At 40.9% G+C, this 13,535-nt stretch overlaps 2 protein-coding genes across 2 annotated transcripts; one reads left to right on the top strand and one right to left on the bottom strand.

The window, feature by feature from the left end:
- Positions 1-289: 289 nt before the first annotated feature.
- On the top strand, positions 290-10,657 carry ilf2 (interleukin enhancer binding factor 2). Its single transcript, XM_028399034.1, has 15 exons — positions 290-419; positions 823-882; positions 2,481-2,523; positions 3,661-3,765; positions 3,862-3,939; positions 4,114-4,216; positions 5,485-5,550; positions 6,499-6,615; positions 6,695-6,773; positions 6,872-6,959; positions 7,074-7,135; positions 7,215-7,329; positions 8,308-8,398; positions 9,826-9,981; positions 10,231-10,657. Exons 1-14 carry the CDS (start codon positions 415-417, stop codon positions 9,975-9,977), a joined length of 1,164 nt encoding a protein of 387 aa, XP_028254835.1. The 5' UTR covers positions 290-414; the 3' UTR covers positions 9,978-9,981; positions 10,231-10,657.
- A 160-nt stretch (positions 10,658-10,817) lies between these two features.
- Positions 10,818-13,251, bottom strand: pex11b (peroxisomal biogenesis factor 11 beta). Its single transcript, XM_028399049.1, has 4 exons — positions 13,039-13,251; positions 12,348-12,463; positions 12,059-12,260; positions 10,818-11,904 (listed from the first exon to the last, which is right to left on the bottom strand). The coding sequence occupies exons 1-4, from the start codon at positions 13,092-13,094 to the stop codon at positions 11,493-11,495; spliced, it is 786 nt and encodes a 261-aa protein (XP_028254850.1). The 5' UTR covers positions 13,095-13,251; the 3' UTR covers positions 10,818-11,492.
- Positions 13,252-13,535: the final 284 nt, after the last annotated feature.

The following is a 13,535-nucleotide window of genomic DNA, read 5'->3' as shown; positions in this document are numbered from 1 at the left end:
TCTGACCTCTCTAGTCTGGTTCATACTAGTGATTCATGTCATAAACTGTGTTTGCTGTCTTCCTCGTAGTGTTGTTCATCAAATATTAGTATTTATTAAGTGATGATATATACATCCACTATAATATAAACACAATCATTTCAGCTTGCTGCACTTTAGAAAGTCATAGTAGATTGTAGCCTAAATCTGATTATGCAATTTCCTCATTGTGGGACTAATAAAGGTTTCTTAATCTTAATCTTAATCTTAATCAACACTCCAGAACAGAAGGTGGCGGTAATGCGCCAAACAGCTGGATGCCAACCGCCGTTAAACAAGAAGAAGAAGAAGACGACAACAGACGAAGCCTCGGTCCACTGAGGAACACAGAACGCTCTCCTGTATTTCATAATAATTATCAAAACGTCGTACGGAATGAGGTAATTATTTACATTTAATGTTAGGTTTTGTGCCAGGTTCTGTATTGGCAAAACGTTGGCTGTAGCTCTGTTTCTTCATTTGCTTGTAACCCTACCAGTTGGGTTTCACTTGAAGCGTGCATTGTTTGCTTGCTGCTAGCTAAAATCTGGGTTGTAGAAACCAAATGTGTAAATCGTCTTAATGATTTTATTTTTTGGTGTTGTGTGTCGGTATATTCACTCACTTACATTAGACTAACGACAGTTAAATGACTGAATCTGTGCTATAAATAAAATGTGTTACTGTCTGAAAGTATACTAGATGAGAACGCGTATTGGTCGATTTTCCCCTTAGCTGTTTAGCAAGGCATCGTTATTCTAATGTTATTTTGACGAGCTACGGTGTTGCTGTGTTTGTGTGCAGAGGAGACCGCGGCAGGGGCCGAGGAGGCCGCTTCGGCTCCCGTGGAGGGCTGGTCCAGGGGTGAGTTCAGCTGTTGAACTGTTGTTATATCATGATGTTATGAAGACCTTGTCATTATGTTCCAGTGTGGGCTTTCAGAATTATGACTGAAGATTCAAAAATTATTGTCAGGGAAAGGCATCCGATAATAATATAAAGGCACTGAATCACGGTGCCGAACTGTTCACTTCAATCGCATCAATTTGCAACGTGTGCTACAGCAGCACGCACAGAAGGTGGTGGCTCCTATTGTGCGTTAATTAGTGTGGTGCCCACAGGTGCTGTCAGATTAATTGTATGCAGATACTGCGCTCTGAGAGCTGCGCCCTGCACCCATACAGAGCACATACTGTCAATAAATAGAATTTGTGTTTTGTCAGGGTGTTGACAGGACCTGAGGTTTAGTTTTTGCTTCCAATTATTCAAAAACGTTTAAGTTTCACTTACTTGCATCCTCATTTAACATGTGAGTGAATGAGTGACTCTTTTAGGTTGCTCTTTTAACCTGCCCACAGTAACTTGTGTTTTTTAAATTAAAAAACAAACAGCATGGCTGGTGGGCAAGTCATGTAATTCATATAACCTCCAACATCGAGTGACACTGGAACACCCTCTGCTGTGACAAGCCTCACAACAAACACAGAGCAACAACATGAAGTGAGCTAAAGAGCTAGCCATACGGCTTTCTACCACAACAGCTTGGGTGGCTGCTTGCAATATCTGCAATGGAAACCTTGTACTTTAGGTAAAGTAGACGGTAGACAAACACAATTAAACTGCACCACCTCCATCACAGTCTTCAATGAAAAGGACAGTTTACAGGATAAATAACAAAAAATAATTGACATTTTCCCAGTCCTGACAGAACTTACTATTTAGTCAAATGGGCCAGCTGTTGATCAGGATTCTGTCATCCCGGTTATTTTTCATTGAAAAGCTTGAAGCAGGGTAACTGGACTTGTTAGAGTTCCTTTACTTTCTACCACAACCTAGGTTTCACCCCAATTCAAACAGATCCCATGAAAACAATGGGTCATCTGACAGTTTCTCAACAGTTTCAGCATACTAAGTAGTTAGCCACACTCAGGTGAGTGTGGCTAACTACTTAGTATGCTGAAACTTATTATAAATAATAAATAATATTAACAGCTTCAGTCAGGTGAGTTTCACAGAGACTCCACTGAGGTCCTCAACCACATATACACCTGTATTCCCTACCAAAACGGGTCAGAGCTGATGAAGCAGAACAGCTTGTCTAAGGGCAGCAGCTGGTGTACACATTTTTCATATCATTTCTATCTGTTTTATTTTTTGTACTTTGAGAGTGTTAAAAAGCTTCAGTAACTTAACTTCTAATAAAATCTATATTATAATGTAATTGTTGAAGATGAAATAAATTGTATTGACAGTTTAGGATAACCAAACTAAAACATAATGTGCATAACTATTTGAAACACAGTGACGGCTCTCCTAATTTTTTGTACTGGTGTTAGATATTGGGTTTATAGAAGGTTCTGCTAACTATGAGCTCTAGAAACATCCCTAATTAGAACTACATTTGAAGTTGCACGCTTTTTAAGCTGTTTGATGTTGAATTATTACCTTTTTTCTTTGTCTAGGTACCGACCTTTTGTTCCACACATCCCATTTGATTTTTATGTGGTGAGTAAATAATCTAATTTGTGTCGATAACATTTTACAGGGGCCTTTATTACCTAAGTAAATACAGCAGTTTAAGGCAGGTGTTGCAGGGTGTTAAGTGCATCAACCACTACAAGCGGCAGAGCTGAACTACTGGTACTTCTTTTCCCATTTTGAAGTGGGCTCATTGGCTCACATCTACCAGCCTACAGCAGCCACAGACAATGGTAGAGAAGCATGAGGTGAGGCATGTACTGAAGGGCAGTGAACCCACAGAAAGCTGTGCAGACAGACAAGAGTGCCCGATCGAGTGCTGAGGCAATGTGTAGACCCGCTGGCTGAGGTCTCCACCAAGGTCACTTCCACAGTCTGCCTTCCCACCCTGCCCGAATTTCTGAACCATTGTTACCCTGCTTAAAAAGCCCATCGGCAGTCTTAATGCCTACTGGCCAGAAGCACTTACACCAGTCATCATGAAGTGTGGGACCCCACATCTCTACAACTCCCAGACTCAGTTCTGGCCTCAGGGCTGTGGAACCCCCTAATCTACAGCCTCTACAAACAAACAGTGGCACCCCCAACCACTTAGGCATGAGTCTGCATGCCAGGACAAGGGTGGGCAGGTAGCACTGAATATAACCTGGTGCTCAACACCACTAAGGCTGTAGCTCTGTAGAGCTGGTCATAAACTTCAGAAGGAAGAAAACAGCCTTCCAACCTTGGACTCAAGGACTTGAGTGTGGCAGACGTCAGATTGCTGAGTGTCCAAATAAAGGAGGACCAGACAGCAAACTCAGAGAAAGCTGCTCCAGAGGGTAGCCATCACTGCCCAGAAAGTCTTCTGGCCTTTCTCCTACCTTGAAGTATGGGAACCAGTTCCCAGTCCCTCAAGAAAGAATGGAGCATCCTGGGAGATCCATTCCACCCATTATACTATCTGTTGAAATGCTTTAGGTCAATCAAAGCACAAACAAAATGCTCAAAAGTCATAACTGCACTAAACACTGTAAAGTGCAATATTAAGTCAGTATTGTATAGTTAGCTAGATGTGTTTTGCTGCTCATTTTAGCAGCTTCAGCAGTTCCGAAGGCAAGAGAATGAAAGTAAATGAAGTAATAAGCAGCGGTATGAGTACTCATGCAGACTGTTGTTTGTTAGTGTGAGATGGCCTTCCCCCGAGTAAAGCCTGCAACCGATGAAACTGCTTTCAGTGAGTGTCTGCTGAAGCGGAACCAGGACTTGAGCCCCACACCAGCAGAGCAGGTCAGTCTAAAAACTTTTGTCCTGCTTATGTAGTGTAGTGTTTTTGTGTGTGTGTAAAGCAAGTAACCATGCTTTTTGATCTTTTCCTATATTTAGTCCTCCATCTTGTCACTGGTCACAAAGATCAACAATGTTATTGACAACCTGATTGTTGCACCTGGTAACTTTGAAGTGGTGAGTCAAACTTTATTATTCTGAACTATTGACCATATTATGTAGTGGATAAATGTTGTCTAAACATTAGAACAATGATTTCTTTTTAATAATAATTAAATTAGTGTTGTTATGTGAACAATTTATGTTGCATCTAAATAATTATAATTGATTTTTTTTTTCAAATTCTTCTAGCAAATTGAAGAGGTACGTCAGGTGGGGTCATACAAGAAGGGCACCATGACCACTGGACATAATGTTGCTGACCTGGTAGTAATCCTCAAGATACTCCCCACATGTGAGTGGTCAGTTGTAGATATTGTCATCTCACTAATAATACAAGAAGTGTGTCAACATTGCCATTACTACTGGTCCTAGTTGGAGGTCTCTGAAGTGAATGTCTGGGTACTCTGTTCCTGTGCAGTTATAGATGTCTGAGCATCTGCTAGCCACCTGTGCGTTTTTTCTACTTGGGGTGCAGGCTCCCTCTCCCTGCTATCTCCTCCAGCCTCTCTGAAAGGATTCCCAGAGATATAAAGCAAAACCTGAGTCTGTCCTCGGGTCTCCACCTGGTTACTAACATGCCTGAAACACCACATGGGAGGCACACAGGGTGTTTTACCTAGGTGTGTGAACCCCTTTTACGAGCTCCTCCTGATGCAGAAGAGCAGCCACTCTATTTTAAGCTCCTTGCAGACGAAAAAGCTCCTCATCCTATCTTTAATGACCAGTTTACACTGTGCGATGTTGGGCTGTCGCGATGAAAGACGACCATTGTAGGAGAATCGTGGAGATATCGTTGGTCGTGGCTCCAAAATGGTGGTCTTATGTCACACAGTGAGGCAGGTTCTACAACGGCTGTTGTCAGCGTCTTGCGACCAAAGATAAACTGAGATAAAATTCTAGTGGTGTCAGAAATTTAGGATGACTGTCTCAGTGTGACAGCTGCTGCGACCTGTCACTCCGCATTCCACATCCTCCTTTTCGCATTTTGACGTACGTCGTAACCTGTGACTGCGATTCAGTAAATGGTCATCATACAGTCTGCACACATCAAACTTGATGTCGTACCGAAGTTTATTAAATTCACGTGTGTCATGCAATGGTCTTATAAGATTAATAAAAATCGTGTAAACCGGGTATAAGGGAGAATTCATTTCATTCATTTCAGCTGCATGCATCATTCTTTTGCTCACTACACACAGCTTCTGGCGATAGGTGAGGGTAGGTATCAGAGACTACACTGAAGTGTAAAAAAAAACGGATATTGATGATCTTTTTTGCTGTATATTTATTTCAAAAAATGTAATGTTTTCATCATTCTAGTCAAATAGTCAAAAAATGACTGAAGTGCTCTCCTATTTCTTGATCTCACTGGAAAAGATCAGTGGGTCAAAGAAAGACGGTACTGCTTCGACAATTTGACTGCACACCATGTCTCGTAATTATGTGGTTATTATGTTCCTGGCATGTCAGTCATGTGTTGACAGTCATTAGTCTGGCTCACAAAGCAACATGTCCATTTTATTGTAATTTTAAAGATCTGAATGTTGGTTTTTCTTACAGTGGAAGCAGTTGCTGCCCTTGGAAACAAAGTGGTGGAGACACTTCGCACACAGGATCCCACTGAAGGTAGGAGGGATTAAGCTCTAAGTTCTAAAAACAATATGGACAAGTAGGAGAATTCTTAGAAAGCTATTTTTAAACCGTACAGAACACGTCATGTTGGTGTTTCCCTAGCAATGTTGTCCTAAGATGATGGCCAAGTGTTCATTGAGCCTTTTCTAGCTATGGCTTTGGCAGTACCTATAACTATAAGCGAAACTTTTCAAATAATTCTTAAATCTGCAATTTGAGAGCAGTGTTCTATTGAAAATGTATGCTACTGTTATGTCCTGCATGTATGACAGAGCTTGGCCTCTAAGGGCTTTGTGGGTAAGAAGAAACTGAATTTTTTTCTGGATTTTACAAAGATTCTAGTGAAGAGAAACTTCTCACTTGTTTTTACTGTTATTCTCTAATTTAGAGGAATACCTCTTCCTTTCCATCTTTGATTATATCTGCTTCAAAATCCATACCATGTAATTGGCCTTCTGATTTATGACCTTTTTAGAGGAGTAACAGTATCCAGAGCTGTATGCAGCGGGGTTGCTGCTCTGTCAATAATATGACTGATAATAAACTTCACCAGGAGTACAGCATGGTTTGCTGCTGGTATGTGGTCTGAGGTCACCTTTTTTAAAGTAGTCATGCCCACTTTATGTTTCTGTAAAGCTTGTAACAGACACTATACAATTAAAGTATTATACTGAAATGAATTGAAATTGTTGTGTCTATACACCACAACACAGACAAGGGCAGTTTGTACTATGCTGTAAATATGTATATTTCTGCTGTGAAGTTGCCACTTTAACATCTATGGGGATTGAAGCCAGCCGCTCCAGAGGCTGCAGGGGAGTTGCAGTTTTTTACATGCCCTGTTACTTAGTTCTTACAGTTTAGGCATTTGCAATGTTACATATTTAATGTTACCATTCAGTGAATTTGATGTTTTGCTAATGTAATATATGTCACTTTCAGTGCTGTCTATGCTGACCAATGAGACAGGATTTGAGATCAGTTCAGCTGATGCCACCGTCAAGATTCTCATCACCACTGTCCCACCCAACCTGCGCAAGCTGGACCCAGAGCTGCACTGTAACAACAAACAAACACACTGCATGTCAAAAAACCTCTGCTTCGAATTCTAGGATTAAATGTCTTTTTGTCTCAACAGTGGACATCAAGGTGCTGCAGAGTGCCCTTGCTGCCATTCGTCATGCACGCTGGTTTGAGGAGAATGCATCCCAGTCAACGTGAGAACTCCTCCTACTACGGTACATTGTTGTTTGATGCATGGTAACATGATGACAACACTTAAATGTATCGGTGTGTTTGATATTCAAAATTTTAGTGTGAAAGTACTGATCCGCCTGCTAAAAGACCTGAGACTGCGCTTTCCTGGTTTTGAACCCCTCACTCCCTGGATCCTGGACTTGCTGGTTAGTTCCCTTGTCTTGACAATACACTATATTCAAAATAAGCCTGGGATACTGGAAGAGTATTGTAACGGTGTCAAGGCCGTAGACTTGAAGTAGGTGTCAATCCTGTTCCAGGGCCACTCTGCAGTAATGAACAACCCATCTAGACAGCCCCTGTCCTTGAACGTTGCCTACAGGTAAGTTGTCTCCGTCTCCTGTTTGTGCTGTCAGTGTGAATGTGTCATGTCCTCTGAACTTTGTCATGGACTTTTACAGGCGATGCCTGCAGATGTTGGCTGCTGGTCTCTTTCTGCCTGGCTCGGTGGGCATCACAGACCCCTGTGAGAGTGGAAACTTCAGAGTTCACACAGTCATGACTCTGGAACAGCAGGTACGAATGACCCCATCTGTGTGATGTCTGTTGCTGCTATTTGGTGAAACTGAGGGACATTTTGTAACACAGTGAACACCCTGATATGGACAATATATATTCTACCTGTCCAAAGTTTTAGAACACCCCCTCTTTTCCAGTGTTTTTTTAATAGCCATTCAAGCAGTTTCAGTCCAATGAATAGCTTGTAATGACACAAAGGTAAGTGGTGAACCGCCAGAGGTTAAAACAGAGGTACTATAAAGAATAAATGGGTTAACTTAAAGGTGTTCTGCAGCAATGGAAGTTGATCAAGCCTTGAAAGCTGATGTTTCTACTTTCTATAGATGTCCCAACTTTTCTTAATTGCTGACAAACTGAAGAAACATAGTCTTGGGACACACTGTGGTACCATACAGAGACTGCAGACAGTAGTGTGTTACTATAAAACTGTCAAGAAAAAGGCAGTTAATGGAAGAGACAGACCATTATAACACGTCTTTCCTACAGAGAAACTGTGAAGTAAGTCAAAGCATCAGTAAGTACAGTTTTCAACTTCAAAAGGCACTCAGAAACAAAGTCACAACAGAATCAGAAGAAAAGTTTCCGAGTCTGCAGAAGATGCATGTTTGACGGGTCGAGTTGCAGCAAGAACGCTATTGCTGAGATGTCAGAATAAGACGGAGGCTTGCTTCAGTTCATCATGCAGGATTTTTGTATGCTGTCGAGTAGGTAAATGGACGATTCCTCAGTGAATGTCACGAGTGTGTTCAGCTGTTATATCTGTCAAAAGTGTCTACTTTGAGTCAAAAGTTTAGAATTTTGGTTTATAAATTGATTACAATATGTATTTTACTTCAGTTTATTTGTTCTATGCTGTCATTTCAGAGGACAGTGACACATTAAACAGCAGAATTTTCAATAAAAAAATGGTATAATGGCTGGTATAAGCTCTGTCATCAGGTTCACGTCTGAAGTGTTAATGTTGTGTCTGTGCAGGACATGGTGTGTTTCACAGCTCAAACTCTGGTGAGGGTGCTGTCTCATGGAGGCTACAGGAAGATTCTTGGCCTGGAGGGAGATGCCAGCTGTAAGTTTGTCTTTTTTCACTAGTTGGCAAATGTATTGGTAAGCAAACCAGAAGCCGTCTTTTACAGCTGAATGTGTCTGTTTACAGTTGCATTTTTCAGTTGTCATGTTTACGCGTGTACCTTGCTAGACAATCCAGCTATCTACACAGATGAAGAGGCACTCATTATGAATTAATCTACAGAGTGGTAGTTACTGTGGTTTTTGCTTACAGTTCTGAAATGAGCAATGACCTTTCAAAACATCAAGAGACAGCACATATCTCACAACACAAATACATAAATGTTTTTATAAATGAAATGGGTCTATCTATTTCAACTGTGCCTGTAGCAGAAGTAAAAATGGATGTACTTAGAGAATCCTGGAGATTTGTCATGTGAATCATGCTACATAGAGGCAGGCGGTAAACAATTGTTTTTAAATACAACAAGCACAGTGTGATTTATGAAGGAGGTAGAGAGAGTTATTGTGGAAGGATATTTTTCAGGTTTCAATTTATATAGCGCATCAATCAGAATTGTTTCGAAGTGCTTCACAGAGACCCAGAGCCTGAACCCCCTAAGAGCAACTGTGGCAAGGAAAAATTCCCTTTTAAACAGGAAGAAACCTTGAACAGGACCCGGCTCATAAGGGAGAACCTTCCTGCTGACAGTCGGCCGGGTAGAGGAGGAGAAGAAGAGGTAGACAGAGAGGATGAAGGGGAGAGAGAGCGGAACAAACATGCAGCAAACATGATACATTACAGAGAACAAACATGACAGGTTGTTGAGGTTGACAAGCAAGATGAAACAGTGATTATATTATAGTGGATATATATATCTTATATTTATCTTGTCAGTCAATAAATAGTAATAGTAATTTAATAGTAATTAAAAAAGATGAGCAGCAGAGTCTGGTGTAGTCAATAAGCATCAACAGTGTAGGCCTGTAGCAGCATACCTATGCTAAAAGTTAATAATTTATCTGCTCCATGATGCCTGTGGTTGAGGCCATATCTAAAAGTGACTGTATCTATACCTATCAGCTCTACATTCATTTCATTGTCAGGTGTTATATAGACTGATTATACAATGAATATATATAAATGCAGCACGCTCTGGCCTTTTTTATTACTTGATAAAACTGGATAAAGCCTGTGTTTTAATTCTATAAACTGTCACTATTGCACTTCAAATTGAAAATAGAGTTAGAGTATTCTTAAGTTGAAATTGAATGCTTCTGAATTCTGAGAATTCATAAGAGATGCTGTCACAATTGTCAATAGTGAACACAAGTTAACACAGGATGAACATACGTTTTACAAAAGAGATGCAAACAACGCAAACAGAATCCTTCAGCTCTGGTTGTTCCAAGTCTTTTTGACACTGCCCACATGTAAAGGTAGTATGAATCATGCTGGAACCTTGAATAAGTAATCTGTTGTTGCAGACCTGGCCACAGAGATGTCCACATGGGATGGTGTAATTGTCACTCCATCAGAAAAGGCCTATGAAAAACCTCCAGAGAGGAAAGAGGAGGAAGATGAAGCCCTGGAAGAGGGAGGCGATGGAGAGGATGAGAGCATGGAGACCCAGGATTAATGAGGTACAAGCATGCCCCACTTCCAACAATACACATTTTATCATGTCATTTTAAAAGATAAAACCCGCTTGATATTTTCTAATTTAAAATGCATGTGTTATGTCTTTCATTAACTTAAAGGTCTTATTGAAAGCTATCATCTAGCTAGCTTTAGACATGTGGTTGTGTTTTTATATCAATAGAGTAACGTAGGATTATTTTGATATGTAGGTTTGTTTATAGCATATCTACTCTGCTGTTTCTTTCACTTAGGTTGTTGAAGTTCTGTCAGCTAAGCTTTGGTGTGCACTGATGAGTCACCAGCAGGAGGGTCATCAACAGGACTCGACTCAATGCTTCTCTTGTTTTTTTATCATTTTACTTTTCCTTGTTTTGTTTGTACTTTCACTTTGTGACTAACATAAAAATGTTTTTAGTTCAACTTATTCACACTGTTACAACTTACTCAAACTAGCTGCAGCCTTAGCAATTCTGTTCACAATACAGGTTAGTACTATGTTATTCTGATGAGAAATATACCTGTCATCCACAATATATAATAATAAGCACTGACAAGGGAACAATACTGACTTATTTTGATTATTGTGACCCCTGTCAGTGGGGTTACTATACTAATATGCTGCTCGTGAACAGTTTGTCTTCAAAGCTTGAGAAATGGGAAAGCAGAAGAATTATTTGAGCAACTTGTGATGGCTAGATGACTGGGCAAAAGCCAGTTTTGGGTGTTTGCAGTTTGCAATCACTGCCTATTCTGGTATCAAGCTCATTCAAGATTCTTTTCAGAGAACCAAACCACATTTATGTATTTCAACAGCATTTAGTAAGAACCCAACTCCCCGACTGTTCATACATTTTTATTTAAAACAGGAGCATAACGTTTAAATGCATACATACAGATTAAATGAGAGGTTTCAAATCAGATGACACAGAAGCAAAGCTTTGTGAGGAAAGGTAAAAAAAAAGGTAATGTAAAATGTAACTCAGTGTGAGTGTGCATGGTCCTTACCTGAACAGTCCAGATGGCCATCATTTCTTTCCTCCAAAGGTAACAGGTTTATTTATTATTCTTGTTAACTCATTCAACTACAACATCTCTGTACATGTCCTATAGATGAAGACTTAAATTGCTCAATAAGGGTTTTAAAAGGTTTGGAAATCATTGCAATGTTTCATCTACATTTTACACATTCACACTTTCATAATCATGACTCATAACCATTAAAAAGACCAGAGAAACCAAGAGAGAAGGTGAAAATCAGGTGGATGCAGACTGGAACCGTAACCCTCTAAATAAGAGCTTTATGCAAGCTTGACACAAAAGGCCAGAATCGTAGAATGAACTGAGACTGAACACAAAGTTAAGCAGCTTCAGTCTCAGACATGCAGATCAGTAATGAGAGTAAACTGTGTGTGATGTGGATTTACACTGGTTAGTGTTTCAGTAGTCCTCCCAGAAACTGTTCCAAGGCAGAAGCTCCATTTGCTGCTGGAATTCTGCGTTTGAGCCCTTTGGGTCATGGCTTGAGTTTGAGCCAGGGGTATACCATGGTGAGAATGGAGAGGACAGAGGACGCCAGACCACAAGCCCCAACAAAGCCTGCTCCTGTAGGGTAAATCCCCAGCCGGTCAAGGGGGATGAAGAGGTCACAGCCATTCTTGAGCATGTCCAAAAGCAGTGGTGGGTTACTATACAACACTGTGGCAACCAGATTAGCCTGATTGCGGATTGATGCCCACATGATGGGGGGAAGAGCCACCTCAGTGGCAGGCGACGATGGGGACGAAAAGTGGTCCACAGGAGATGTGCTGCTGGGGCAGGTTGACCGGGGGCATTTGGTTGTTCTGTGACGGGCTTCACACTCCATGAGAAGGCGCAGCTCATACACATCTCGAGTCAAGTTGAGGATTAAAGCAAACAGGTAGTACCTGCAGAGTTCAACCATATAGCTGCTGTTAGTATCACAGCAAATACGTACTAACCAGCATTTCAACATCCAGCTCTACAGATTGGATGATTCACATCAACTAAGATGACCCAATTCATTTCTAAAAGGTATATGCACATGACCACCTCTCTCACCTAAATGATCTCTGGCTCCATTTGTGCTGGTCCAGTTTGGAGATCAGGCCCGTTTTTCCAGCCCACAGCACATTGTCACAGGCAAAGTACATGGCTCTGTTAAGATGGCTGATGGTCAGACAGAGTCTCAGCACACAGTCAGAAAGGTGGATGGCCCTCTTTGCAGCCTCCAGTGCCTCCACAGAGTTTCCCAGGCGCAGCACTGTGGGATAACACACATCAGTCACATCCGTCATGCCTCTGCTAAGCAGATGCTTGAAGAGAAGTTTAGTTTGGCTGATCTACTCACATTTTCTTGTCAGGCTCAAGTGTGCTTCCAGCTGACTGATGATCCGGCGGTTCTCAGCAGCCACCTCACTTTTTTGCAAAGTGTAGCCCAACAATGTGCAGGCATACTGAGCAGCCCTGCAAAACACACAGCACATATTCATGAATTGAGCAGAGACCTGGCTCCTAACAGCTGGACAGTACAATCAAACAAAGTCCAGTTCAGTAACACACAGATTTGCTATAAGTTATGTATTATGTGGATGTGGGTGATGTGACAGTGGGTCAAAACATTTCCCTGGTTCATCATCATCCATGTTGTCTCTGTACCATTTTAAAATAAACACACCCCTTAAATGACACTTTTTTAGAATCAAGAAGAATTAGATTTAGAATTTAGCATGTTACTCTGAAATTAACTTGGAAGTGTTAAAATTTAAAACCGAAGCGTGACGAGACTCGTCAATCCTAGGTAACTAGTTAACACCATAACCTGCTAGTTTCTAAACTAAATGTATGAAAAGATAATGTAGGCCTGCACAGTAAGTCTCTCTCTCGTTTACACACACACGGGTTTAAACTGTTGGTTTACTTGGATTTGTTGTTTAAGTAGGTTACTTTAAACAATCTAGCATAAATTGAACTACCATGTTGAATCCACGGTGAGATTTTGGCATTCTCCTCCATGTTAGTAGTCGACAAATAAAGCTTACCTGATAACTCTTTCCTTGGCTTGGCTCCGGGCGTTAAAGCGAACCCAGAAGTCCATACCAGTTTGTGCTGTCTGACTAGCTGCAACGTTATACCTGGTTGTGTCAGTCACTGTAACTGAAGTAAGTTTGCCTATATTTTTAAGAAGAGACAGAGTTTAACCCCGCTGTATTCGCTTCCGAGTCATCGGTCCAGTCTTCTTCTTCTGCAGACTACACGCTGCGACGGCGCAATGCTGCCCCCTGGTGTTCCAGAAAGTCTTTGGTTCCAATAGTCTCATTCAAAATCTAATGAAGTACTCTATTAAACAACATATGTCATGAAGGAATAAGATCCTTTGCTTTATCAGTAAGTGCTTGTCAAGCCATATTGTTAATTGTTTAAGAAGTTGCATATTAACATACATTAAGTCAGCTTGAGACTCTCATACCAATTATTGAAAAGAATTCATTTGTCAGTACAATACATATCTGTTATTCCAAAGTACAGTCATGTAGGA

Source organism: Parambassis ranga, chromosome 2, assembly GCF_900634625.1.
Source record: "Parambassis ranga chromosome 2, fParRan2.1, whole genome shotgun sequence".
NCBI classification, from domain to species: Eukaryota; Metazoa; Chordata; class Actinopteri; family Ambassidae; genus Parambassis; species Parambassis ranga.
Note: the sequence above shows the minus strand (reverse complement) of the source record. Positions and strands in the feature narration are given on the sequence as shown.

Bases quoted from the DNA above. Each gene is read 5' to 3' on its own strand.
- ilf2 (XM_028399034.1), top strand. The intron at 3,766-3,861 runs GTCAGTCTAAAA...TCCTATATTTAG, and splicing joins GCCCCACACCAGCAGAGCAG to TCCTCCATCTTGTCACTGGT. The intron at 7,330-8,307 runs GTACGAATGACC...GTGTCTGTGCAG, and splicing joins TCATGACTCTGGAACAGCAG to GACATGGTGTGTTTCACAGC.
- pex11b (XM_028399049.1), bottom strand. From the start codon at position 13,094: ATGGACTTCTGGGTTCGCTTTAACGCCCGGAGCCAAGCCAAGGAAAGA. The intron at 12,464-13,038 runs GTAAGCTTTATT...TGTGTTTTGCAG, and splicing joins GCCAAGGAAAGAGTTATCAG to GGCTGCTCAGTATGCCTGCA. The intron at 12,261-12,347 runs GTGAGTAGATCA...GTTATCCCACAG, and splicing joins CTTGAGCCTGACAAGAAAAT to TGCTGCGCCTGGGAAACTCT.